General features: G+C 35.1%; 1 protein-coding gene across 1 annotated transcript in view; it reads left to right on the top strand.

Annotated features, from left to right (window-relative positions):
* LOC137407841 (involucrin-like) overlaps positions 1 to 20,469 on the top strand; it is a 44,986-nt gene extending 24,517 nt beyond the window's left edge. Inside the window, exons 7-19 of the mRNA XM_068094222.1 lie at positions 152 to 193; positions 3,938 to 3,991; positions 4,274 to 4,327; positions 4,953 to 5,006; positions 5,283 to 5,336; positions 6,566 to 6,619; positions 6,704 to 6,745; positions 7,066 to 7,119; positions 7,378 to 7,431; positions 9,540 to 9,593; positions 9,829 to 9,870; positions 15,454 to 15,531; positions 19,158 to 20,469. Of these exons, the coding sequence (XP_067950323.1) occupies positions 152 to 193; positions 3,938 to 3,991; positions 4,274 to 4,327; positions 4,953 to 5,006; positions 5,283 to 5,336; positions 6,566 to 6,619; positions 6,704 to 6,745; positions 7,066 to 7,119; positions 7,378 to 7,431; positions 9,540 to 9,593; positions 9,829 to 9,870; positions 15,454 to 15,531; positions 19,158 to 19,255 (734 nt within the window). The 3' untranslated portion in view covers positions 19,256 to 20,469. The remainder of the gene's footprint in view (positions 1 to 151; positions 194 to 3,937; positions 3,992 to 4,273; positions 4,328 to 4,952; positions 5,007 to 5,282; positions 5,337 to 6,565; positions 6,620 to 6,703; positions 6,746 to 7,065; positions 7,120 to 7,377; positions 7,432 to 9,539; positions 9,594 to 9,828; positions 9,871 to 15,453; positions 15,532 to 19,157) is intronic.
* Positions 20,470 to 26,386: the final 5,917 nt, after the last annotated feature.

Here is a 26,386-nt window from a genome sequence, read left to right as displayed (position 1 = left end):
CAGAGCCGGATAAAAAACATCGCGCTCCACATCGTAACTTGTAAAAATGGTATCCTAGCGCCACTGTATCCGGTGAGCTACTGTATGCCCCTACCACCAATGAAATATTGGAACTGGTGTTTTTACTAACATGTTTTTTGACAATTTTTAGCAGAATCACAGACGAGTGAAAACACAGCTCAACAACCTCAAGGTAGGTTTTTGTCATATTTGATTTTCACCCTTTCATGTTGAATTATTTTACCAAAAGTTTTAATGTCATATAAAGTTCTGATTCCACTTTTATACATGTATGTTGAATTGATATGATCAGAAAGCCTACAAACTTATTGAAGTATGAACTCCATAATTCAATCCTTCCTACTCCATTAATTTGAATTGAACATAGACAAGCACTGGGCACATGTATGTCAAATTTTGGTTTGTGCCACTTGAATATGTTCTTTCCATCTATTTTTTTATTATCAATTATTAATTATTTTAATAATAGGTTCAATGTTTAATTTCCAGTTCCAGTTCAATATTTCTGCACTTATTAGTTGTGTCAGCTATTTTAATGTTGGATCTAGATATTAAGTATTTATTACTATACATTCATATTTTACATTGTGATCTGTTCTGTCATTCGAAAATTGATATTAAACTTTCTTTGTCAGCAACAATATGGCTTCCGGAACAAATTAATTTAGTAAGTTGAGGTTCCGTGTTATTAGTTTAATGTAGTTCCATATTAGCTCCTCAGCATCTAATCCGTGGAGATAATGCTGTTTGAAGTTTTCATATATCGTCAAATTTGGTTCAATCTATCTTGACATGGTAGACTTGGGTGAACCATTTTTTCATATAACATTCCATAGATCTATCTAGAAGATTCTCATTATCATCCTTGTAATGTCTGCGATATTACTCAAGTACGAACTACATAACCCAATCGTTCCTACACTGTTAATCCGAATTGATCACAGATGCAAAATTGCTAAAGTGAACACACTTGCTAACTTTATTTTTTGTATGTCAATATTCAACGATTAATATAAAATGTAGAGGTCAAGCAGAGGTAGAGGGTTTTTACACTTGCATACACGTACTTATACACCAAGTTGCGCGCACATAGAGGTATGTTAATGCGCTAACCTAAAGACATATTAAAGTATATTCACATAGGAAAATGTTAGGTTGTATACATCTACATATGTATTTTTTGAAGCACAGGCTTTGTGCAGTTTCCTAGGTAGGATATATGAGTAAACTTATCATTTGTGTTTGGTTGGTAAACATGTCTATATGTCTCGGAATCCACCGTCTAGTTATCTGAGTATGACATTTCAGATGTAAATTTGACAAGGACAATAATATTCAATGGTATACTTAACCCCTTCACTGCCATTTATATACAGATTTACTTTTTGGCCTACTACCAGCCATTTTACTGAAAATTGCTGATTTTGCTGTATGATATGTATACACTTGACCTCTTTTATGGCATAGTTAATGGCAGACCTTAAAATCTTTCTATACCGTACTGGTGTAATATGTGTATTGAACTCTATTTAAACCTTAATTTTCAGTAAATAAATATTTGTGTCGCGTAGTTGCTCTAATAGCAATTAAACTCCCCATGGGGTTCACTCTCTTTTATTCACCCCGAGGGCTCAACGAAAAAAACACTCTTTAATGGTGTTTTTGGTGGCCAGACACTCTAGAGTGTTTGCATAAAAAAGAGTATGCTTTTTAGCTTGGTGCAGTTGATAAGGGCTAAGCCTGTCTCATTGAGTTCGTTGCAGTGGAAGTGGGTATTCATGAGCTGTGGCAGGGCTGTATTGTCCAAAGAAAAAGTGGTCAGGAGACTGTCAATTAGTAGTTGCCGGAGGCCCGTCTCAGTTGTGTGGGGAGGGTCTGGAAGCGGAGCTGAAGCGCCCTCTCAAAGAAGGGAGGTTCGGGGGCCCTCCCCCGAGAGAATTTTGAGAATTAGGAGCAAAATTTGAGCATTTTAAAGTGTATCTCGAATTATTTAAGGTGGATATCCAGGTCCTGCCAAGATGAGTCATTTCAAGTCTTGCAAAGAGAGCTAGCTACAGAGTTACATGGTTTTGAGTTGTAACCATATATGTATATTTACATTTATGTTCGTAAATATACATACATGTACATGTGTACATAAAAGATTGATTGTTATAGCTTGACACTTGTTTTTTAAAAACAAAATTTAAGAGCACTTGTTTCAGTTACAACAATAAGTTTAAATAATATATTACATGCACCAGGGAAAGACAACAAATATATTACTTGACCTGCTTAAAACTTACTGTTTAAATTATGGCCACCTAGGAATACAATGAGCAACAAACTTGGCCTGCAAACACAAACATACATGTACATGTGTGCATAAAAGATTGATTGTTATGGCTTGACACTTGTTTTTTAAAAAGCTCTCCTTCCATCAATGTGTCCATGGCAGAAATCTTTCACAACTGATTCTGTATCTATATCAACATCTTTATATATGTGTAATATTAGAAGATTATTTAGACAGCCTGCCCTAAGGTGTTCATCATCGATGTTTGGATTCACTTCAATGCAGAAAAGTGTCTCTCGCCCACTGCATTGGTGGCAGGCAAAATCAATACTAGAATTACCCGTATTCCCTGAGGCAGCCTCTCTACTTCATCCCTAGTAGCGCTAGAGCGCAGCGTTGCGCTACAGCGCTAGGTAATTAGTTGTTGGAAATTCCAAGTGAATGAGCTTAGACGGAAATTCTTACTCATTAGCCGCTGAAGATCACTAAAAAGTTGGGGCGACTCAGCTGCCCAGCTGCCTCAGGGAATACGGGCCTGAGAATTTTAGTGTCACGTAATGACTTCCACCCTGTACACTATGCCGATTTCGCAATTTCCGGGATTTTGACAGAAGAAAAGTGCTCCGGATGGTTCCGGAGTCTCTTAATAGGACAATGCAGTACTGAGCTGGGGTGTAGTGTTTAGGGGCTGTTGAAGATAATCTTGGGGCCATACTGCCCTGAGCATTGTTAACCCTTTAGCTGGGGAACTGACCAAAATGTCGTTTATCGGTTGCGTGGGGAAACAACTTTTCGGTCGCTTTCAGTAGACGTTTATAAAGCTGTCGCTTAGTAACAATAGACGAAGGATATAAACGCTAGTAAATTTTACATATTATCAACGAGATATTAGTCGATGAATTACAATATGAAACGATTATCTGAGAGGCGCTACCTTGTGGTAAAAGCTAAAGAAATCGCGACTCTTTTAAAAAAATGTAAGTTGTAAAAACCAGTCAACATCCGGCGCGACATTCAAAACGATAAAATAAAAATTTATTTGATCCTGCGATCGTTAATGATTTTTTGTCTGATCAGTATGAAAATATTTCAGATGATAGAAGTGATGTAAACTCTGTAGGCTTTGAATATACAGAGAAAAATGATGGTTATGGTAGCTCGGCCCATGACGATGCTACTGGTGTTGGCTATGCGACAAGTATGCTCCAAGCATTTCATAAATAGACAACTGTACATATCGGTTGAATTTACTCATCAATGTTAATAAATTGGATGTGCATCTGAACTTGGAAGTGTCGATCTCATGCCAGCACTTTGACATGTATATTGTTATCCACCGGAGGCAGTAGTAAAATGGCACTTAATTAGTACTAAATTAGTACTTAGTACTTAATTAGTAAAAATCGCTGTTTTAAGTAGGAGAAATGGTTGAGTAAAAAAGGGGGCAATTAGTCTGTGGTGATGAATTGATCTGGGGTAGTTTTTATTAATGTGTAAGTCAGTGGAAAGGGTGCATTTTATAACATCTCAGACTAGCCCTTGGTTATGAATAGAAGAGATTGAACCCTTTGGGTTATACCCATACCACTATTGAAATATTGAAACTAGTGCTTTTACTAACACCTTGAGAGTTGCTTACAGAGCTTAGAACAGAGTTCCAGACAAGTCAAAGGACAGCTCAACAACAAAATCAAGGTAGGCTTTTATCTCATCTGGTATTCACTCTTTCATGTTTAATTGTTTTACCATAAACTTGACATCATGTAAAGTTCTAGTTCCACTACTGCATGTTGATATTAAATGATCACACACATCAAAGGAAAGCTCTCTGTCTTGCTGTCTGCTATTTTAATGTTGGATCAGAATGAAAGGCTTCCATTATTATGTGCTCGCGTATTTTGATTAGGGTTTGTTCTTTTATTAAAAAATTGAGACTGAAATTCCCTCATCAGCACCTCTAAAGTTTTTTTTTGACAGTGTTACAAGCAAAATTACTGGCCAGTGAAGAGAAAATGAAACAACAAGTTCAAGGTACACTTTTATGTTCATATATTTAGTAATTGATTTATGTGTCAAACAGAAGTATTCACTGTTATAGACTGATTTTGCTTACAGAGTTACAGACTGCTAAAGAGGAAATGAAACAACAAGCTCAAGGTACACTTTTATATTCATATATCTAGTAATTGATAAATGTGTCAAACAGAATTATTCACTGTTATAGATTGATTTTGCTTACAGAGTTACAGACGGCTAAAGAGGAAATTTTCATTTCCTATTGAGTAGCCTATTGAGTAGTCTGTAGAAGATGATGATCAAGAAGAATGATCTGTATGAAGAATAATGATCAATCTTAATGTATTACTTTTTCTTGTTTTTGGTATTTGCATAATGACCTTATGTCTGTTAATAATTTGTGAAGGGTTTTACACTCACGTGTACATACGCGCTGGGATATTTTACCTTGTGTACGCGTGTAGCTGTGTGAACATGCTTGTATGTAAATATATATTAACTTAATGTATTGGTCGATCTTAAATAAAATTGGACTATATGCCTGTAAGTGCTCTCAGATAAATTCTACCCATATTAGTCCGCACTTCTACTTAAATATTGAAACTAATGCTATTACTAACACCTTGAGAGTTTCTTACAGAGCTTAGAGCAGAGTTACAGACAAGTCAAAGGACGGCTCAACAACAAAATCAAGGTGGGCTTTTATCCCATCCGATATTTACTCTTTCATGTTTAATTGCTGTTACCAAATACTTGACATCGTGTGAAGTTCAGGTTCTTCTACAATATACAGAATTTACATGTAGCTGATCACAAGCAATTCATAGTTGTAAAATTATTCTTTGTTGCAGAATTGAATAATATGGAAGGCAGGACACTGGGCACCTGTTGTCATTGCTGCTAATTTTGTTATTTCTATTATCATTAGCATTGAGTCTGTCTCTTTTACCAACACATTGACTCCTTACAGAGCTACAAGCAGAGTTACAGACTACTAAAGAGAAAATGGAACAACAAGCTCAAGGTACACTCTTATATTCATGTATTTAGTAATTGATAAATGTGTCAAACAAAAATAGTCACTGTTATATACTGATTTTCCTTGCAGAGTTACAGACTACTCAAGAGAACATGAAACAACAAGCTCAAGGTACACTTTTACATTCATGTATTTACTAATTAATACATGTGCCAAACATAAATATTCACTATTATAGATTGATTTTCTTAAAGAAAACCTACATTCTTACCCTCCCATGAACTACATACGTACATGTAATTCAATCGTTCCTACGATATAAATCTGAGTTGTACATAGGCAAGCACTGGGCACATGTTATTATGATGACAAATTATGATTTGTTCCACTAAACCAAGTTCTTTCAAAATGTTTCTATTAATAATAGTATTAATCTTTACTATAATAAGAGCAGTGTCCATCTGTCTGTTTGTCTGTCCGAAGCCACCTCAAGAGCATTAAGAATAAAATTGACTCGCACGAGAATTGAATTCATGTACTTCGATTTACAGTCCAGCTAGCTGTCGATTACACCACTGAAATACCCTATTGTAACAGGACTTAAACAAAAGAAAACAATTATCTGCATGCGTTGAGCCAATAAAATACATTAACACTCCACTCTGAGCATAGTTTCGCTTTGCAAATTTTTTTATTTTTATGGCATTTTATTGTTAGCAATGAACGGTCATGCTTGCTCGAAGAATCACAGCTACAAATCTTGGCTAATTTTTTAGTCAAGAGTCTGACACGCTCACGGTCTTTTCAAAAATGGCCGAAAAAGTGTTTGTTCTGATTCTGCAACGCATTTGTGTAATTTTTATGGCATCAGCTGATGTAGCATTTTGATATGAATAATTTTGTATCAAAATCTTCTTTATAGACCATGTGGTTCAAAAGTTATGGCGATTTATATGCACCAAATATTTTGTTTTTCCGTAATTATGTCCCGGTAGAGAAGTTAATTTGAAAATGAAAGAGGTACATGTAATTATGCACATACCGTTTGCTCATGACAATCTCTCATGGTTCATCGGACTGCCAAGTGTACTAGTGATGTTAATAATAGAATAGTTCAGATCAATATTTCTACACTTGTTAGCTGTGTCAGTTATTTTAGTGTTGGATCAGAATAAAAGGTCTTCATTACCATATTTATACATTGTCATTAGGATCTGTTTTAGTGGAAAATTGAGATTAAATTTCCTTCATCACCACCTTAAATCTTTTTACAGAGTTACATGAACATTTACAGACTGGTGAAGAGAAAATGAAACAACAAGCTCAAGGTACACTCTTATATCCATGTATTTAGTAGTTGATACATATGTCAAACAGAAATATTCACTGTTATAGATTGATTTTGCTTACAGATTTACAGACTACTCAAGAGGAAATGAGACAACAAGTTCAAGGTACACTCTTGTATTCATGTATTTGGTAGTTGATACATATGTCAAACAGAAATATTCATTGTTATAGATTATCTTAGTTTAGTCTTCCATTACCTTTCATCTCAAAATCTCACTTCTGTTTGTGCTTTATCGAATGATAATCAATCATAATTTTTGTTTCTGGTTTTACACTTGTTGGTGATTGTGTAATAATTACTTGTTTTCTATTGGTAACTTGTGGCGTGTGTTTTACACTTGTATACATGTGGGGATGTTAACTTGTGTACATCATGAAATGGCCGGGGCCAATATCATTACTCACACCTTGAGGGTTTTTACAGAACTTACAGCAGAGTTTCAGACGAGTGAAATTGCAGCTCAACAACGAAATCAAGGTATGCTTTTATCCCATCTGGTTTTTTTGAATTGCTTTATTAAGAACTTGACATCGTGTGAAATTCTGATTCCACTACTATAGGCTGAATTTATATGATCACACACATTTCTTAGTTACAAAATTATTGCTAGCTACAAACTCAAATGATTTGGAAGGCAGGACACTGGGCACCTGTTGTCATTGCTGCTAATTTTGTTATTTCTATTATCATTAGCATTGAGTCTGTCTCTTTTGCCAACACATTGACTCCTTACAGAGCTACAAGCAGAGTTACAGACTACTCAAGAGGAAATGAAACAACAAGCTCAAGGTACACTCTTATACTCATATAGTTAGTAATTGGTAAATGTGTCAAACAGAAATATTCACTGTTATGGACTAATTTTACTTAAAGCAAATAAGTTACATAATTTTTTTCCATGCATTTCAATACATCAGAGTCTTGGCTTTCGAATGAGCCATTGTTTGACATGGTGAGACAGACATTGGTTCGTGTTTATAGGATTTCTTCAGAGCTCTACCCCAGAACTGTTTAAGGCTCAAAAATTGGGACATCAAAATTTTCATATTCGGTGTTGTGTGCTCTTACCGCTTATTTTATTAATTACCGCTTATATTTATCAACTACGATAATGACGCTAGGGGCAGGCGAGGGTAGGACAATTCCAGAGAACCAATGCAAATGACAAAGGAATCAGTGTCATTAGCTCTCCATGTACAGATTATTTCTATGATAAATAACTCGGATTCCAAGCACCATACTATGTTTTCCCGATGATATTATGCACTAGCCCTCTCTTTTTATTGTGATGTTGACGGGCACAACTGAGACTAATTAATTTTAAACATTGTGTGATCTCGCGAAAGTGTGATTGACATATAGTCCTAGGGCCATGCCACTGCAGGTCATAATTTAATCGATGTGATTTCATTACCTTATCAATGACAGTATATTTCTAGAAGCATAATTAATTAACCCAGAATATGTGTTTGTATTGGTTGGGTGTTAGCACATCCCCGGGCATTGTTGATTATTTAGAATGCTAGTTTATTATTAGCGCTCTCTGGGTTTAACGGCACCGATTGTCACAGAAAAGCGCAGCCTCAATGGCAGTGAAAGAGATCGACGACTTAAGGCTAAATGCTAACTATGACATCACATTGTGGAAACCGCAACCAAGTGTTTTCTTATTGCAGGACAAACTTTTGACACCCTGTTTTTCATAGTTCTATCATTCTTTGTGTATTGAATATAGGCTCATTCCAAAGCCAAGACTCTAATGTATTGAACTGTATAATAAAAAAATTATATAATTTATGTGCATTATCCACCTGATGCTCAGAAAACTCAGAGTCACCTTCGCTGGAACTGGAAGCATTGTTACGATTCTGTTATTGGCCAACAAAACGTGTCGATGCAGTTACTCAGTAAATTAAATAACGATGTCGATACGCGATCTAGTAATTGAGTAAAATCCCTAACTCCAAGATCACAGACAACGAGTTTTACATCCTTAAAGGGCCTCTATCTGCAGGCATTATGTAAGAGGCTGAAAATATTAAATATTTATGTGTGTTGATATACGATATGTACAGAGTATGTGATATGTTTAATAAAATAGAATGATTGAGTGCCCCTCATTTGTGAGATGAGTATTTGGCAGATTTCTCTTCCATAAATTGTATTTCATCAACAGTGACAAAATTCTCCATATTTTTACTAGATAAAACAAATACAACAAACACATGAAAATGAAGTCTTTGACTCGTCTCTTTTATGGTAGAGGGACAAAACCACATAATGAGCCTGAAATTATGAGGCGCGCTCAATTCACATTAATCTTAGCCCGGTGTAGCAAACCCACGACTGCGCACAACCGCGCAAGACAATGCTCATGTGGATTGCGCACGCGATTTAGTTGCGCCATCCTGCGATTTCATAGCTATTAGGTTCACATCAATTGCACCCCTGCATATGTTTGCATAGCGGGTCGCAGTACCTCTTGCCCCATCACACACTATACATATGACATTGGTCTGAACCAGGCCTGGTTCTATATTAGCTTTACATCTCACAATCATCATCTAATTTCTAGTTGTGCTTTACTTAATAATTGTATCAATTTTCATTTATTACCTTTTCTTGTTTCAGTACTTTTTTGGAATTTGTATAACGACTTTTTGCCTATTAATAATTTGTGAAAGTTGTAACACTTACATACACGCTAAGATATGTTATCTTGTGTACACATGTAACTGTGTGAACATGCTCGTATGTAAATATATATTAACTTGATGTACCAGTGTTTCCCTGTTGATCTGTAGGTGCTCTAAGATAAATTCTACCCATATTAGCCCATACTTGTAATGAAATATTGGAACTAATGCTATTACTAACACCTTGAAAGTTCTTTACAGAGCTTAGAGCAGAGTTCCAAACAAGTCAAAGGTCAGCTCAACAACAAAATCAAGGTAGGCTTTTATCCCATCCAGTATTTACTCTTTCATGTTTAATTGTTTTACCAAGAACTTGACATCGTGTGAAGTTCAGATTCCATTTTTACATGTCGACTTTATATGATCACATACATTGCAGTGTTAATTACATGTAGCATGTAACATGTGACTGTGTACGGCCTCAAAATGGCGTGTTCTAGATTGAGGCATGTGAATTGATTTTTCCTCTAATGCTTTAAGTTTGTTATAGGGCTAGCTGCAACTCAGGAAAGATTGGAGCAGCAAGTTCAAGGTAAGCTTCTGCATTATTGATAGTAAAAAGTACTAATAATTTGTGAGAACAGGGAACACTTATTCAGTTTAGCCAAAGCTTTGTTGATTGGGTATGGGAGGACAGTTGAAGTCAGAGGCAAAAATCTACTGCCACTAGCTGAAATGCCCTAGATCACCAGGCCATCCACATAGTCGATTTGACAGCAAGCAAAATTAAAACTGGCGGCCCTTCCTGCTACCACCAGTGGATTTTTTAGGCATCAGACCTGTTGTTCTTAGGTCATGCTCCCCGAGCCACGAGGAGGACCATGAGGCTATTGTTGATCTGGTAGAGGGATCTATACCAGTTCAGATGTCTTTCTTTTCACTACCAGTCTACACTTCTGGGAATCAAACTTTTACTTGTTGTTTTTGGGTCAACCGCTCATGCCCACTTATAACAAATTCCTGATCATTATTTGTTAGTGCCATAAAATACATGCTTTTTCTTTCTTGAGCTGCTTATAAGCTCATTTAACCTTTTTCTAGTTTATTTATATTGGTACAAACAAAGCATTGTCAACTAATGTAATGGCATCGAAGAAGAAAATTTTGTGTTTACTAGTATGCTTCCAAGATCCGTGACTGCGAGAGATCGTCAGGAGTAATCAGTATAGAGTGGACCCTCGCTATATAACATTAATTCGTTCCGGTGTTCTACATCGTAAGGCAAAAATGTCGCAGAGAAGTGTATAAAAACCTATAGTAATTATTTAATGCAAACACCCCTGGTGAAGACAACAATTTTATATACGTACTGTACGTAATAGTAACAAAATAGTTTATTATGCTTCGTAACTATAGTTACCGTAACTTTAGTGTATTTACTGGTTATGACCTGCTTATGATTATGATTCTTACTTCCTCCTTTAATGTCATCATCAATTTTAGCACCCATGGTTAACAAATTAATATTGTATATGGAGTTATACCAGATGAATGCCTGGCATTGCTCCAGTAATAAAAAACTCTTTGGACAGAAAATTTATTCGTATTTAACATATAATAATATTTGCCATTCTAATTTTCAAACTTCTTATCATGAGAAAGTCTATTGTGTAGTTAATAATATCTTCGAGCAATATGCATTGTATAGCCCAGTGGTAGAACGCCTAGCTTTAAAACCTGTGGTTGCATTTTTCATGAGTTCAAATCCATCAGAATGCATCATTTTAATTCCAAGACTTTTATAGCTATAGCTGGACATACACATACACACAAACTTTGAGAAATATATATATACTAGCTGTGCTACCTGGCGTTGTCCGGGTAATAAAAAATTATTTAGACAGAAAATGGATTTTTATTTAACTTATAACAACAGTTGCCATTCTAACTTTCGAACTACATATCATGAGAGAAGTATTTTGTGTAGTTGAAATAAATTAAAAGAGAAAATAAAAACAACTGTAGAGCTTTTCAAACTTTGTCAAACGACTTTAACTAAAGGTTTTGTGCAGGAGAACTAAAATATAAATAAATAAAACAACTGTAAAGGTTTTCAAACCCCTGTAAATATAAAATTTCATAACTTTCAGTGATGTATATCTTTTAATAACGTACAGTGGAACCTCAGTTCTTGAACATAATCCATTCCAGAAGGTTGTTCGAGATCCGAAACAATTTTAACCATTAGAATGACTGTAAGTAAGTTTTAATCCATTCCAACTCGAGAAAACAACTTCGGTAAAGTATTTTACGTTTCACACCATAAGCTACTGTATACTATAAATAAAAATGGGCAGATATAGATCGTGTTTAATTTTAATAAAAGATTTCCTATTTATGAGGATGGAAAAAGAAAACAAAAGTAAACAATTTGCATGTTTTGCTCTTAAAACATCAAAAGCATTAAAGGTTGACTTGCAACAAATTTCACATTACAGTTATTTGGTATCAAAATATTCACAATGTCTTACTCTGCTGTGTTGTAGGTGAAAAATATGTGGAAATGTGATTATAAGCTTTTAAAAGCTCAAAAAAGAACAGTTAATCGCAACCATCACGAAATCGTCATACACTGTAGATTAGAATCAATTTATTTCTCTGGCGTAATCAATCCATTTGGTTATCGTTTTGACACGTGATGTTCTCATGTGAATTGAAAGGCCAATAAAAGGCTCAATATAAAACTTCTCGTAGCACTAGTTTATGATAAACACTTCGGATTTTACTAAAGACTCCGTATCAAATATAGATGCTCGCTACTTTACAGTTTTGTTTCGGCTTGGTCTAATTATCAAGTCGTAATCTGATCATGTGACCCATACTTCCTGTCAAACAACGCGAACAGTTTTTGCAGCATTTTTCGACTATCTCAGGTGACCAACAGTCTTGTCATGTGTATCAGAGAATGATATGCAATCCTTTAAGCTAAGGTTACAGAATTGAATGAATTTTTACGGTAGGTTTTGAGATATCAGTGCTCAAAGTGACAGCATTACAATGATGATGAAGTAGACGCGTACGGACAATAGACATGATTTTATTGAATGCTGAAGTATATTTGTGAAAATATTTCGACGAATGAGGTTGTATGAAAGTGTAAAAAGAAGCCATCTTGTGCAGCTACGTCTCATTTGAGCCGATTTGGAAAGGGATTCTAATCTACGGCGGTTTCGTGATGGCGACGATTAACTGTTTGTTTTTTACCTTTTAAGAGCTTTTAATCACATTTCCACATATTTTGCACCTACAACACAGCAGAGTAAGACATTGTGAATCTTTTAATACCAAATAACTGTAATTCAAGTCATGTATTGGAAGTCAGAACTTGATAATGAAACAGCAAAAAAATGCAACAGATCAGTTGCATCAAAAGTTGTAGGAAAAAGAAAATATAAACAGCCATGGCACGTTTACTTCTCATTTTTAAAGAAGAATCCTCCTTCAAAACAATTTAGGGTAACTCGACTGGAGGGATTATCTCTTTAGCAAATCTCTTCGTTAAAAGGAGACATCGTCCCAGATAGTTCCTCCCTTTTTGTAAAGAATTTATGAAGCGTAAATTGCTTCTCCGTTTGTTAAAGCACATCAATTATAAAAGCACTTTTATCATATATTTCAGTACATCAGAGTTTTGGCTTTTGAATGAGTCTATAGTCAATACACTAAGAATAATAGAACTGTGAAAAATAGGGTGTCAAAAGTATGTCCTGCAATAAAAAAACACTTGGTTGCGGTGCCCACGATGTGATGTCATAATTAGCATTTAGCCTTAGGTCGTCGGTCCCTTTCGCTGCCATTGAGGCTGCGCTTTTCTGTGACAATCGGTGCTCTTAAACCCAGAGAGCACTAATAATAAACTAGTATTCTAGATAACAATGCTCGGGATCGTGCTAACGCCGACCAATACAAACACATGTTCTGGGTTAATTAATTATGCTTCAATAAATATACTGTCGTTGATAAAGGTAATGAAATCACATCGATTAAATTGTGACCTGCAGTTGCGTGGCCCTAGGGCTATACGTCAATCGCACTTTCGCGAGATCACGCAATGCTTGAAATTAGTTAGTCTCAGTCCGTGCCCCTCAACATCACAATAAAAAGAGAGAACTAGTGCATAATATCATCGGAAAAATATAGTATGGTGCTTGGAATCTGAGTTATTTATCATAGAAATAATCTGTATATGGAGAGCTAATAAAACTGATTCCTTTGTCATCTTTATTGGTTCTCTGGAGTTGTCCTACCTTCGCCTGCCACTAGCGTCATTATCGTAGTTGATAAATATAAGCGATCAGCGATAAAAATACGCGGTAAGAGCACGCAACACCAAATATGAAAATTGTGACATCACAATTTCCGAGCCTATACCATTGAACATTTTTGCGGTAGAGCTCTGAGGAAATCCTATAAACACCAACCAATGTCTGTCTCACCATGTCAAACAATGGCTCTATTGAAAGCCAAGATATTGAAGAACCTGAATAAGCTGAAACAGTGCTTATGTAATTGATGTGCTTTAACGAATGTTTCCATGCTGTTTCCGGAGCTGTCCAATTTCTATGCGCATGCTCCGGTTTGCTCCGAAGTCATGTTTGAGATCTGAGATGAACCAATCTCAAATTTTTTTTGAGAACCGAAGCGTTCAAGAGCCGAGGAGGTTCCACTGTATATAATCAGTACACAAATCGCCAAATTTTAAGTTTGAGATAAATTATTGTCGATATCGTGGAGCCGAATAAATTAGCCCTAAAGAAAAAAAAACGAAGAAGCATCGCATTGCATAAACTTAGGTCCCAAAATATTTCTGAGCAGAGGCATCGTAATTCGTGGACGCAAGGCTAAAATAATTAGCACGTGCATGGTGTATGCGGTATATGAAAACGTCTTTGATCTCTATGCCGTTCTAGTTCAGTGGTAGAGCGTCCGGATAAGTAACTTGTCGATGTGTTCGTGGTAATTGTCGCGAGTTCAAATCCATCAGAATGTGAAATTTCATAGTCAAGATTTTAATAACTATAGCTGGAGGGACACACATACACACATATCCACATACTTGGAGAAATATATAGATGTGACAGGTCGTATCATTTTCAATACAAATGAGGCATTTCATATAGCGCATACCTGGCTCATAAAGTGAAAATTGTCAATGTGGCTTCGATTTTTGTGAAGCCAAGTCATTCCCAACATTCATGAAAATGTAATTTTTGTAGCTTGCGGTTTATAGTCTGTAGTTGCTATGACATTCCTAAACGTCACCAAATAATACTGTTTAAAATCGAATCCATCATCTTTGAAGACAAATTTCTCAGTTTTTTCTGTTGACCATATTGACCACCTTCGACAAAAGCTGTAGCTCAGGTTAAGTTGCTTCAATTTCAATTCCAAAAATAGTCTTAAAAAACTGAGAACTTTTTTATTACAAGGGCTAAAAATCTATTTGTAATTTACCTCATTTGTATTGAAAATGATATGACCTGTCGCATATAGATAGCTGTTTATAGTAAATATTGTATGAAATGCTAAAATTCTCAATATATTTTGCACCTTCGCTTTTCACTCATTTTCGTTTCACTCAAGCATTTATGAACCACGAAGAATGCTGAACCTAAAGAGGGATAGAGAGAGCATCGCATTTCTTTCAGGCGTTGTTGGAGAGATTTCGGCGAATAGTATATCAGCATCTTCGATATACCGGCATATGTAGCACACTTACCGCCAAATTTGAATTTTGAGAGACATTTTCGTTGATATCGTATGGCGAAAAACTCCATAACGAGAGGATGACAAAACACGGTGTTCCGCATCATAAGGTGAAAAAAACTGTAAAACAGAAACGTCATAACCCAGTGTGTACTGTATGAAGAATGATCCCATGCAGCTGTAAGGTGCTGGAGTTGTGTATTGGTAGCACACTTGCCTTTCAATCTGATGCCCTAGATTCAGTTCTTGTGTGAGGCAATCTTTTTCCCTAACACTCTTAGCATGGCTTCAGACTGTTGGACACGGCTCTGATTATAGTAAGGATAGTATAGTCAGTGTCAGTGTGGTTTGTTTCAACAAGTGTATATATATATATATTGCTCGCTGTCCAGTGTGAAATACTTTGCAGGGCTTCAAGGTGCGCTACATACACAGCTGACAGGACTTCAAGACAATTTTGGACAACACCAAAGAAGACAGGATGCAGGTATACGCCATGTTATTAGCTATTAACCGTTCACCGTTAAATGCTATTAACTGTTGTATGTGACGGTTAACACACTTCATTTAACCAATTTTCATCAGTCCATTCATTATACCTTAAAGGTTTACTTGCAACAAAATTCGCATTACAGTTATTTGGTATCAAAAGATTCACCATGTCTTACTCTGCTGTGTTGTGGGTGCAAAATATGTGGAAATGTAATTACAAGCTCTTAAAAGCTCAAAAATGAGCAGTTAATCGCCGCCATCTCAAAACTGCCGTAGATTAGAATCCCAAAACGGCTCAAATGGGACATAATTGAACAAGATGGCTTCTGTTTACACTTCCATGCAACCTCATTCGTCAAAATATTTTCACAAATATACCTCACACATTCAATAAAACCATGTTTATTGTCCTTACGCGTCTGTTTCGTCACCATTTTAATGCTGTCATTTTGAGCATCGATATCTCAGAACCCACTAAAAATTCTTATAATTTTTTTACCTTAGCTCGAAGGAGTGCATATCATCCTCTGATAAACATGATGAGCCTGTTGGTCTCCTGTGATGGTCAAAAAATACTGCAGAAATTTTTCGCGATGTTTTGCAGGAAGTATTGGGTCACATGATCAGATTACCGCGAGACGATTAGACCAAGCCGAAACAAAATTGTAAAGTAACGAGCATCTATATATTTGATACGGGCTTTTCGGTACAACCCCGAAGTGTTTATCGTAAACTAGCGCTACGAGAAGTTTTATATGGAGCCTTTTATTGGCCTTTCAACTCACGTGAGAACATCACGTGTCAAAACAATAACCAAATGGATTGATTACGTCAGAGAAGTAAACTGATTCCGGTCTACAGCGGTTTCGTAATGGCTGCGATTAGCTGTGCGTTTTTGAGCTTTTAAGAGCTTGTAATCACATTTCCACATACTTCGCACCTGCAACACAGCAGTGTAAGACATGGTGAACCTTTTAACACCAAATAACTGTAATGTGAAATTTGTTGCAAACCAACCTTTAAAGGTTGACTAGCAGCAAAATTCACATTACAGTTATTTGGTATCAAAAGGCTCATCATTTTTATTAGAGGATGATATGCAATCGTTCAAGCTAAGTTTAAAAAATTAAACATATTTTTATGCTAAGTTTTGAGATATCAGTGCTCAAAGTTGCAGCATTACGATGCCGACAAAATAGACGCTTAAGAACAATAGACATGGTTTTTATTGCAAGCGTGAAGTATATTTGTGAAAATATTTCGACAAATAAGGATGCATGAAAGTGTAAACAGAAACCATCTCCCACACATATGTCACATTTTAGCTGTTTTGGAAAACGAATCCAAACTACGGCGGTCTCGTGTGGCTGCGATTTTCTGTTCGTTTTTGAGCTTTTAAGAGCTTGTAATCACATTTCCACATATTTGGCACCTACAACACAGCAGAGTAAGACATGGTGAATCTTTTCATATCAAATAACTGTAATGTGAATTTTGTTGCAAGTCAACCTTTAAACACTTGAAATATCAAAAATTGCAGTTTTTCACAAAATGCTTTGAACTTTGGTTTTACCGTTAGCGGTAGAGAGCTACTATTTATTCATCAACCAATCAGAAGCTTGCTACATTTTTCTATCACAAAAAGTAATCATTGGAGTTTAACACTAACCAGGGCTGTTTACTATTAATTTTATTTTGCAATCTCCTCGTTGACTTGAGTAATATTGCGGGTAGAAACTTGTGTAGGCCTTACGATAATAGCCACCGTGAAACCTCTATTTGAACGCTATGGCGCTGTATTTTTCAACCTTTGTCCTATAATAGTGGCAATCAAATTGAGACGGCACTCAAATAGAGGGTGGCGTTGTATTTTTTAAATTGCTTGTCAGAATTTCGGAAGATAAATTTAGCCCATTTACGGGTTAGCGAATGTTGCCTATATTTTGCATTAAACCTTTTGGGTTCAATAAATCTGCTAACTTACCTGAACTTGTCAAAGAAATCTTAATAAATATGCATTGAGAAACCGAGAAATATCCCTACCAGTTGATATCTATTGCTTGTAATTAACTTGTGATAATAATATAGCCTCTGTCCTGCTTTGCATTTTGTTGAAGCTTCAATTGTTTTATTCCATTCTACATTTAAAGGCATATTTTCATTTTATAACTACGTTTAGCATAGAAGCTCATTGTACTCATTAATATGCTGATGTTTGCTACAGTTTGCAGCCAAAACTGGCTTTTTTATGTGCAATAGATAGAAGATGAGTTATGAGCGTCGATCTATCATTAGCCGACTTGAGATAAATGCAATAATTCTTGAAATTTATAAGTTATATAATAACAATCATCTATAAAATGCTGCAAATATATATTCAAGAACAAATGACATGAAGAAACCATACTGATAACACATGTAGAAACAAAAATTAACAGTTTGGAAACAAAAATATTTGCATTGTTTGCTCGGCCAGTTGCGTTCTGATTGTTGTTTTCGATGGAACGACCATCTTTTGGCTGTTCAATACCTTCCACAATGTTTTTTTCTCTCATTCCTCTTCTGCATTGCTGAACTAGTCAAGATTATCATTCAAACAGTTTTTTCAGCAAAGCAAAACTTTAACGCGTTGCGTTTCGCACAAATAATGATAAACCTTAAACCAACTGGGCGCTAAGCACAACCTTTAGCCTAACACTAGTCATCCGTCTACCATCACAAATGTAATATGTTTTTACATACGCTGAAATATCAAGACCGCATTGAAACAAGAAACTACTATTAGCCTGATACAGTTATTAATTATTTCTATGGTGTTGCTTTCAAAGTTTTAATGAAAAAGCGAAAAGTTTTGGAGTTGGAAAACAGACTGTGATACGAACAGAAACAACTAAAGAATTAATTGTTATTGATGTAAACGAGTCATTATCAGGTCGAGGTTGAATAAAACTGTTATTCCATCTAACACATTATGATTACTAGCTTGTATTACTATTGCAAAGCATATGTTGATTAAGAATTCTCAAATGATTGACTGTTTTTGTTTCAGTCAACATCTCTAAAATGATGGCGTATTTCATTTTTGTGGAATAAAAAATTAATGAATATATTTTTATTGAGGCAAAAATTTTCACATTTGTAGCAAAGCACAACATTCCCTTTGAAAATATAACTATTTATATGGTACTATTTATATGATTTCAAAGTTTTAACGAAAAAAACAAAAAGCTTTGAAGTTGAAAAATTGACTTCAACATGAAAAGAAACAACAAAAGAATTAATTGTTACTCATGCAATCAAGTTATTATTAGTACCATTTTGTGAACACTTCCACTGATCTTCTTGCTGTTATGGGTTTGTAAAGATCAAAGAATCGCCTTAAAGACTTCAACTCAGGTATCGCAGAACTGAGTTTACCCAAGTTGAATATTCCTGTGCGAAGCATTTCTTTGCCAACAATTCAAGCGTGGTTCCGAACAGACAGACGGAGATGGCTTTTATCATAGCAAAGATTAATATGCTTATTACATTTAAGTTCTCAAATATGATCAATAAATATTTCGTTTTACAAAACTCTTTTAAAATTTTTGTGATTGATAGTTGGTTTTTTGTCATTCTTAGAAATGAGGCGGCTGGCTGCGAGGCAAAACGATTTCATCAAAGTCTTGCGAAAAACTACTGACACATATGAAACAGGAGATCAACCACATGAAGATTAAAGACTTACACAGAGACCTACACAGAGACCTACACAGAGACCTACACAGAGACATGGCGATTTGAGGTTTTACGCAAGCCGAATGCACGCAGTCAAATATGAGCTTTATTAAATTGTCTGTAGGTCAGAAAAAAATTGAGCTTGTCATTATGCAGATTGCATTTTGATATGTTTCTGACTATATTTAATACAAGAATATTGAAATTCTAATTGAAAATTAAATTAAAAATTGAATTTTGAGTTAGTTGTAAAAAGTTTTAACCATCTTTTTTATGCACGGAAATTGTTTGTTGTGACAAACTATTACTATTATTACTATTATTACTGTTGCTGCAAAGATGTACTACTAAGATGCCAATATGCTGGCCAAAACCTCAGTTATACTTCATCAATTTTACGAACATTCAAACACCTACAGAATTATCTGTTTATGCCATGTCACATTGTTTTAATCAAAGATTTGCTTTTGTGCTCAATTCTTCGTGGCAATAGACGGTTTTATAAGTACAACAAAATTCTCTTGCTATTCATTGATAGATAGAGTTTATTGTATTAACTGAATTTTCATATATAGTGTAATAAGATAATTTTTCCGCTTATTGGCAGTATTAGTTTTAACTTTTTTTATTTCAAACGGTTCTGTATAATAAATAGTGGCTGCTCTAGGTCACATCTGGTAAAATTGTATTATATTTCCTCTGATTTGCACAGATATTTAGCAGCAGCGTGTACGGTATAAAACTGTTAAACTTTAATATTTAATTGTTATAAAAACCTTTCGCATATTACTAAGTCTAGCTACTTGTTCAGGTGTATTTAAACTACTAAATGGGAAAACAGACAGGAAGACATAATGTCTATATGGAAAGGGATTATAGAACTAAACCAAGTGTCAATATGTAGGACAGTTAGTTGCAAGGTCTTCTGGCATCAGCTAATTATAACCATTACGTATTTCAACAAAAGCTGCAATAAAACCTTTTTGGAAATTATGTTCAGGTTGGGTTGGTATAGAAGGTGCTTACTAAAGCAATATTATTGTTTTTATTTGTTTTTACATTTTGATTTTATCATTATCTGACTTATATTTTAGTTTTTTACATTCATTTTTAATTAATGTAATTGATGCTCTACATATGTAATCCAATACTTGAACTTTTTTTTCAGTTTTTTTAGATGTTGAGTGATTTAAACGAAATACAATGAATGCATGTTTATAAAAACATAAATTTCAATGTAGGCCTACAATAGTTTTAACCTACAAAACAGCTATCATAGAAAATTAACTTCACACGTTTAGGTTTTACTGGATATACTTTAAAAAAATCTTTGGGAAAAATTCAAGTTATTTGCTGGCCACATCAAATCATTAAAACAATCAGCCAATGGCAAATCACTTATACCGGTAGAGGTAGACCCATTATTAAAATTCTTACCACTTGTCTTCATTAACAAAATACATGTACTACTGAATGCCCGGCATTGTAAGGGTAATAGAAAATGCTTTTACACAGAAAATTTATTTTTAATTAGCATACAAAATTTTCCATTCTATAACTTCTGAATAAGTTGTTGGTTTATTTCTGTGTACCTCACACTATACGGACTGCAGTGCCTCTATACTGATTGCAATAGTCTTGTTGGCCGTGTGAGTTTAGGCATTTTTCATGTATGGCACTCATTTCTCTTCTGGTATTTCGTCACCCATAATGCTAGGTGAAGTATTAAGCAAATGAAAGATTGACAGGTGTAATAAGTTTGTGCACAATTCATTCTATAGTATATCCAGTTGGACAGTTGAGTGTATTCCCACGACCAAACACGAGCGAAGCGATTGTTTGGGAGCTTTATGATAAATGCATATGCGCACACAACTCCCGAAAAATGATCCGTCAACGGCCTTTACCAAACCCTTATACCGAAATCTCATCAAAAAACTTAACCATTTTTGTGTAGGGTCATTAAAGTATAATAATAATGATACAAAACAAATATAAACCTATTTAAGTATGTTACCAAGCCTTTGAAAAGTTGACACAATCTCCTAAAACTTACCCATCTGATCGGATTATGCATAAATGGAAAGGTTAATACATAAATAAACAAATTATTTTGGCCTAAAATCGCCATTAAAACTTGACAAGCCTTTTTTAATCAAAATAATTACGACCATCCAACGAAACGCCGATAAGCCCGTGAGACAAAGAGTAGAACCATTAAGTCCTGCGCATTTCACAAGAAAATCGTGCACATTTCACCAGTCTATGGCATTGCCCAATTGCTGAAGGTTTCTGTAATTAACGTAGAAGTACTAAAAAGTAATCGTTTCTTTTTTGCCGATTCTACCGGACTCTGACATTTTGAACTCTTATGAGTACTTTCATATTCCAACTGATGTCCAAAGTAGTGAAAGTCAAGGAAATGACGATGATATTTTTCTAACAATTCTTATAAGATTATTACAATATTTAATTGTAAGAATAATTATTCGATTTTATTAGATTTTAAGATTTAGTTATAAGAATAATCATTTGAATTTACAAGATCGAAGTATATAGTGACCGATGGTGTGCAATATGTTACTGTTATTATTTTTCTGAAGATTATTTTGATGATACTGCAGCTGTGTCCAATATCGCGGTACTGCCAAGCCGTTTTTCATATCTGCAAAATTAAGTAATAGGCCTACATTTTCTTATAGATATACATCTATTTCTATGACAATTGACAACCAGCTAAAATCTGTTTAGATTTTTAAGTTCAGCATAATTTTTTAGATATAAATACAGAAATCTAGATAAATATCACAACTTCTTAATATTGGTTGCTATGACCAATGATATACAGCCCCCCAGCCTGTGTATATTACGCAGCAGCTTGCCAGTTTGCTTCTAATATTGCATTTCACCTATTGTAGGGGAGAGATATAAACATAATCTTTTCCTTTCATTATTGCTGTTTGTTGTACATAATAACACCCAGTACATTACAGCTACCATTGCAGTTCTCCTATTGCAGTTCTCCTATTGCACTGCAGTGCCATTTCACTGCTAATATTGCATTTCTCAACCGGCACTACCCTTTCTTTTTCCATTATTACTTTGGTCGTGGGCTGTATGACAGGGGAATTTCTAGTGACTAGCATACCTGTCTGCAGAACTGGATGTTCTGAGTTCAAATCCAGTTTGCAGCGAAGTTTTATTGCGAAAGATTTATCGCTGTAACTAGGGGAACACCGAAACTTATAGATTTACTGCTGAATAATGTAAAGCAGTAGCCTCCAGATGAAAGGCCTCTTAATGCAAAAGCCAAGTCTGACTCGTACCTCAAACATCCAAATAACTTCGTTTCTCAATATTGATGACGAAAACAGAACTCCTGTAACAGATGGAAGTACATGTATATTTTTTACAGACCTTGTGAAGCAAATGTATTACATTAAACTATATTATATATTATATCAAGTGTTTCAAATACAATTATATTAATTTACTAGAAATTCCACTGTCATACGGCCACGACCAAAGTGATAATGGAAAAAGAAAGGGTACTGCTGGTTGAGAAATGCAATATTAGCAGTCAAATGGCACTGCAGTGCAATAGGATAACTGCAACGGTAGCTGTAATGTACTGGGTGTGGGTGTTATTATATACAACAAACAGCAATAATGAAAGGAAAAGATTATATGTTTATACCTCTCCCCTGCAATAGGAGAAATGCAATATTGGCCAATATTAGAAGTAAAATGCACTGATATTATTAGAATAACCAATATTATTAATATAGTAATAATAGAAAACCAATGCATAATTTCATTTACATTTCAAAATGTCATAGCTAACAATATCAAGAAGTGATATTCATATAGATTTTTAGAAAATCTAAAAAAATGTTTGGTCATGACAAACAGCAATTATGAAAGGAAAAGATTATGTGTTTATATCTCTCCCCCTGCAATAGGAGAAATGCAATATTAGAAGTAAAATGCACTGATATTATTAAAATAACCAATATTATTAATATAGTAATACAGTAATAATAGAAAACCAATGCGCAATTTTGTTTACATTTAAAAACGTCAGAGCTAACAATATCAAGAAGTATCAAGAAGAATATCCAAACTTATAATTAAATATCGTAATAATCTTATAAGAATCGTTAGAAAAAAATATCATCGTCATTTCCTTTACTTACACTGCGTTGGACATCAGTTAGAATACCAAAGTACTCAAAATTGTCTAAAATGTCAGTTACTTTGAAATCGGCAAAAAATGAAACGATTTCAGTACTCCTACGTTAATTACAGAAACCTCCGGCAATTCGACAATGCTATGGACTGGTGAAAAGTGCACGTTATTTTTTCGTGAAATGCGCACGACTTAATCGTTCTATTCTCTGTCGCTCGGCGTTTCAATTCCCGGTCTTAACTTTTTTAAAAGTGAGGCTTAGCAAGTTTTAATAACGATTTTCGTCCAAATAAATCTGTCTATTTGTGTATAATCCGATCAGATGGGTAAGTTTTAAGATAATAACGACGGTTTACAAAGACTTGGTAACATTTAAATAGGCTTATGTGTGTTTTGTATCGTTATTATACTTTAACGACTCTACAAAACGATGGTGAAATTTGTTGAGGAAACTTCGAGACAAGGGTTCGTCTCATTGTTGATGAATAATTTTCGGAAGTTGTGTGCACATGTGCATTTATCATAAATCTCCCAACCAATTGCTTTGCTCGTGTTTGGTCTTGGGATTACTATTTGACATTGAAAGCCTATCCATTCTATGGTCAGTGAACTACAGGAAAGCCAGCTTGGGAAATTCCTGCAGATAGTCTGTTTCATCGTTGCCACAAAAAGGTGGCCATAAGCTATCAGACATGGTTATCGTTGCTGTTTTAATCAGCATGCCCTATTAGAGAAGGGCAATGCACTAAAGACCTCAGTGCATTCGAGCTTGATAACTAACTCAAGTCATACATTGTCCTTATTTATAGTCTAGTATTCAGCCTATCAGTGTCTAAATGTCTTTAGTGCTGAGAAGCTAAATGTGTTTTTATAGATCTGCTGTTTAATCAAATGGTATCTCCAATCTGCCTGACTACTTACCGTATTACCTTCCTGGATCTGGAACTACGAGTCTGGTTCAAAAGTTGATTTTCAAATAAATGTCAGTCGATGTTTCGATGGTGTGAATTGGTCTTCAAAATTCACACTGCATGAAAATTATTTTTGGCTGGAGAGTGTACACAGGTTTTTTGTTGCTAATCGGCTTAGTCTATTCAATGATAATTAACGCTGAAAGACACTGAATAAACATTAGGAAAAATTATAAAAAGACATTAATTTCGTCCTCTTCATAAGCTTCAAATATTCACTTAATCCTTTGAAAATCAATTTGGCTGTTTTTTTTGTAAAATAAATTGGTGAATTTATTTGTACTTTTCATGAGTTTTGCAGTTCTAATCCAACAATTTTTTTTTAATCTATAGCGATTTCTAATTTTGACAGTTTATAATTCAACAAAAAAATTGATACAGGATATGTAGTGGACATGTCTGCAAGTTATATTATATTATTGGAGCAGAGCTCGATATAAACTTGTTTCATTATTTCCCACAATCCAATTGTTGGCTTGTTCTAATACTAGAGTTCTACAAATCCAGTGACATGAAAATCCATACACGTAACAATTCTCTAAAACCATTGCACTTTTATCCTGTATAAATAAATGAGCAACTATTCATGTTTGGAAAACTAAAGTTTTGTTAGGTGAAACACAAATTAAACTTCATTATGTGTTACCACTGAAGTCAAAAACACCTTTACCCATATCATGCCCATCCAGAAAGCTTGATGAAATTAAGGGACATACTTTGATGACATCATCAACTCATTCACTAGCTGAAAATAAAATATTTTTGTATAATTAATAAATTGTAACACAAGCTTTTTTCAAATTATATGCATCTATACTCGCGCGTGTCTGTATCCATGCACATCCACATGTACATATAGTTGCAGTAAAGTTTTGCTTTGATATCTATGTAGTTGCGTTTTTAGTGCAGTAGCAAGCGTGTCACATGCATGCAGTACGATTGCTTTGTAGATTTTTACTACTGCACTGTATGCAGTATACATGCAGTACAACTATTTATGACTGTATGGTAAGCAATATTTGTGCAGTGGCGGTATTGCCTACCGCACTGTGTGCAGTGATGGATGCAGTGGGAGTGTTGTTAGTGCACGTTTCACAGTGCTAGATGCAGTAGGAACTAGTGCATTATATTGTACATTCATGCACAGCACATTTTCGTAAAGAGACTCATCACTCACGTATCGAGCTGACTTAGACCAATCCCGCAACACAATCATAAGATGTGAATGCTGCTCAAACTTGAGTACGAGTCGCTGAGTACGATAGTTGAAATGGAAATCTAATATGCATGCAATACCTAATATTAATGAGTAGTGAGAATACATCATAAAGACCTCAAGTTCATTGAACAGAGTGGTGATAACGCCCGATTCCCTTTTCCAAATAGATATGGGAGTTGAAGTGAGTTTATGAGCTTGCTAAACAGCTTCTGACAACTTTGTACAGTGCAGTACAGATGCTTGAATGCGGCAGCAGTGTCAGACCCACAGTATCATCTACATACTAAATCAGTCGCAGTGCACACACAGTTTCAAGTTTTGAAGAGTGATCAATTGCTGTATGCATAACTATTTGGGTTTCAACTAATGGTTATGGAAGCAAATTTGCAGTAGATCAGTGTGAGCAATAGGCAGTAGGAGTGCAGTTGCAGTAAATGTCTACTACGCATTAAAAAGTTGCAACGCACTATTTACTACAAAATTACTTTGCACTGAACTACAATGCCACAGTGTAGTTCTATTGCGTTTTAAGCCTGATATATAGTATATACATATACTGGATAACTGGTCAGGTCTACTGCTAACAGCACTCTACGCTCTGAAAAGTGCGGAATATTATATAACTAGTGGGTTGGAATAAATTAATTGTGCTCACCTTTCTCAGTTTGATGTTTTTCTCTTCAGAGTCACTAAATTTATTTGGTACTTCTGCCTTCTTTGGTGGCTGGTTGAAAATCACCAGTAACCCAAAGAG

Source organism: Watersipora subatra, chromosome 11 (assembly GCF_963576615.1).
Source record: "Watersipora subatra chromosome 11, tzWatSuba1.1, whole genome shotgun sequence".
Lineage (NCBI taxonomy): Eukaryota > Metazoa > Bryozoa > Gymnolaemata > Cheilostomatida > Watersiporidae > Watersipora > Watersipora subatra.
Note: the sequence above shows the minus strand (reverse complement) of the source record. Positions and strands in the feature narration are given on the sequence as shown.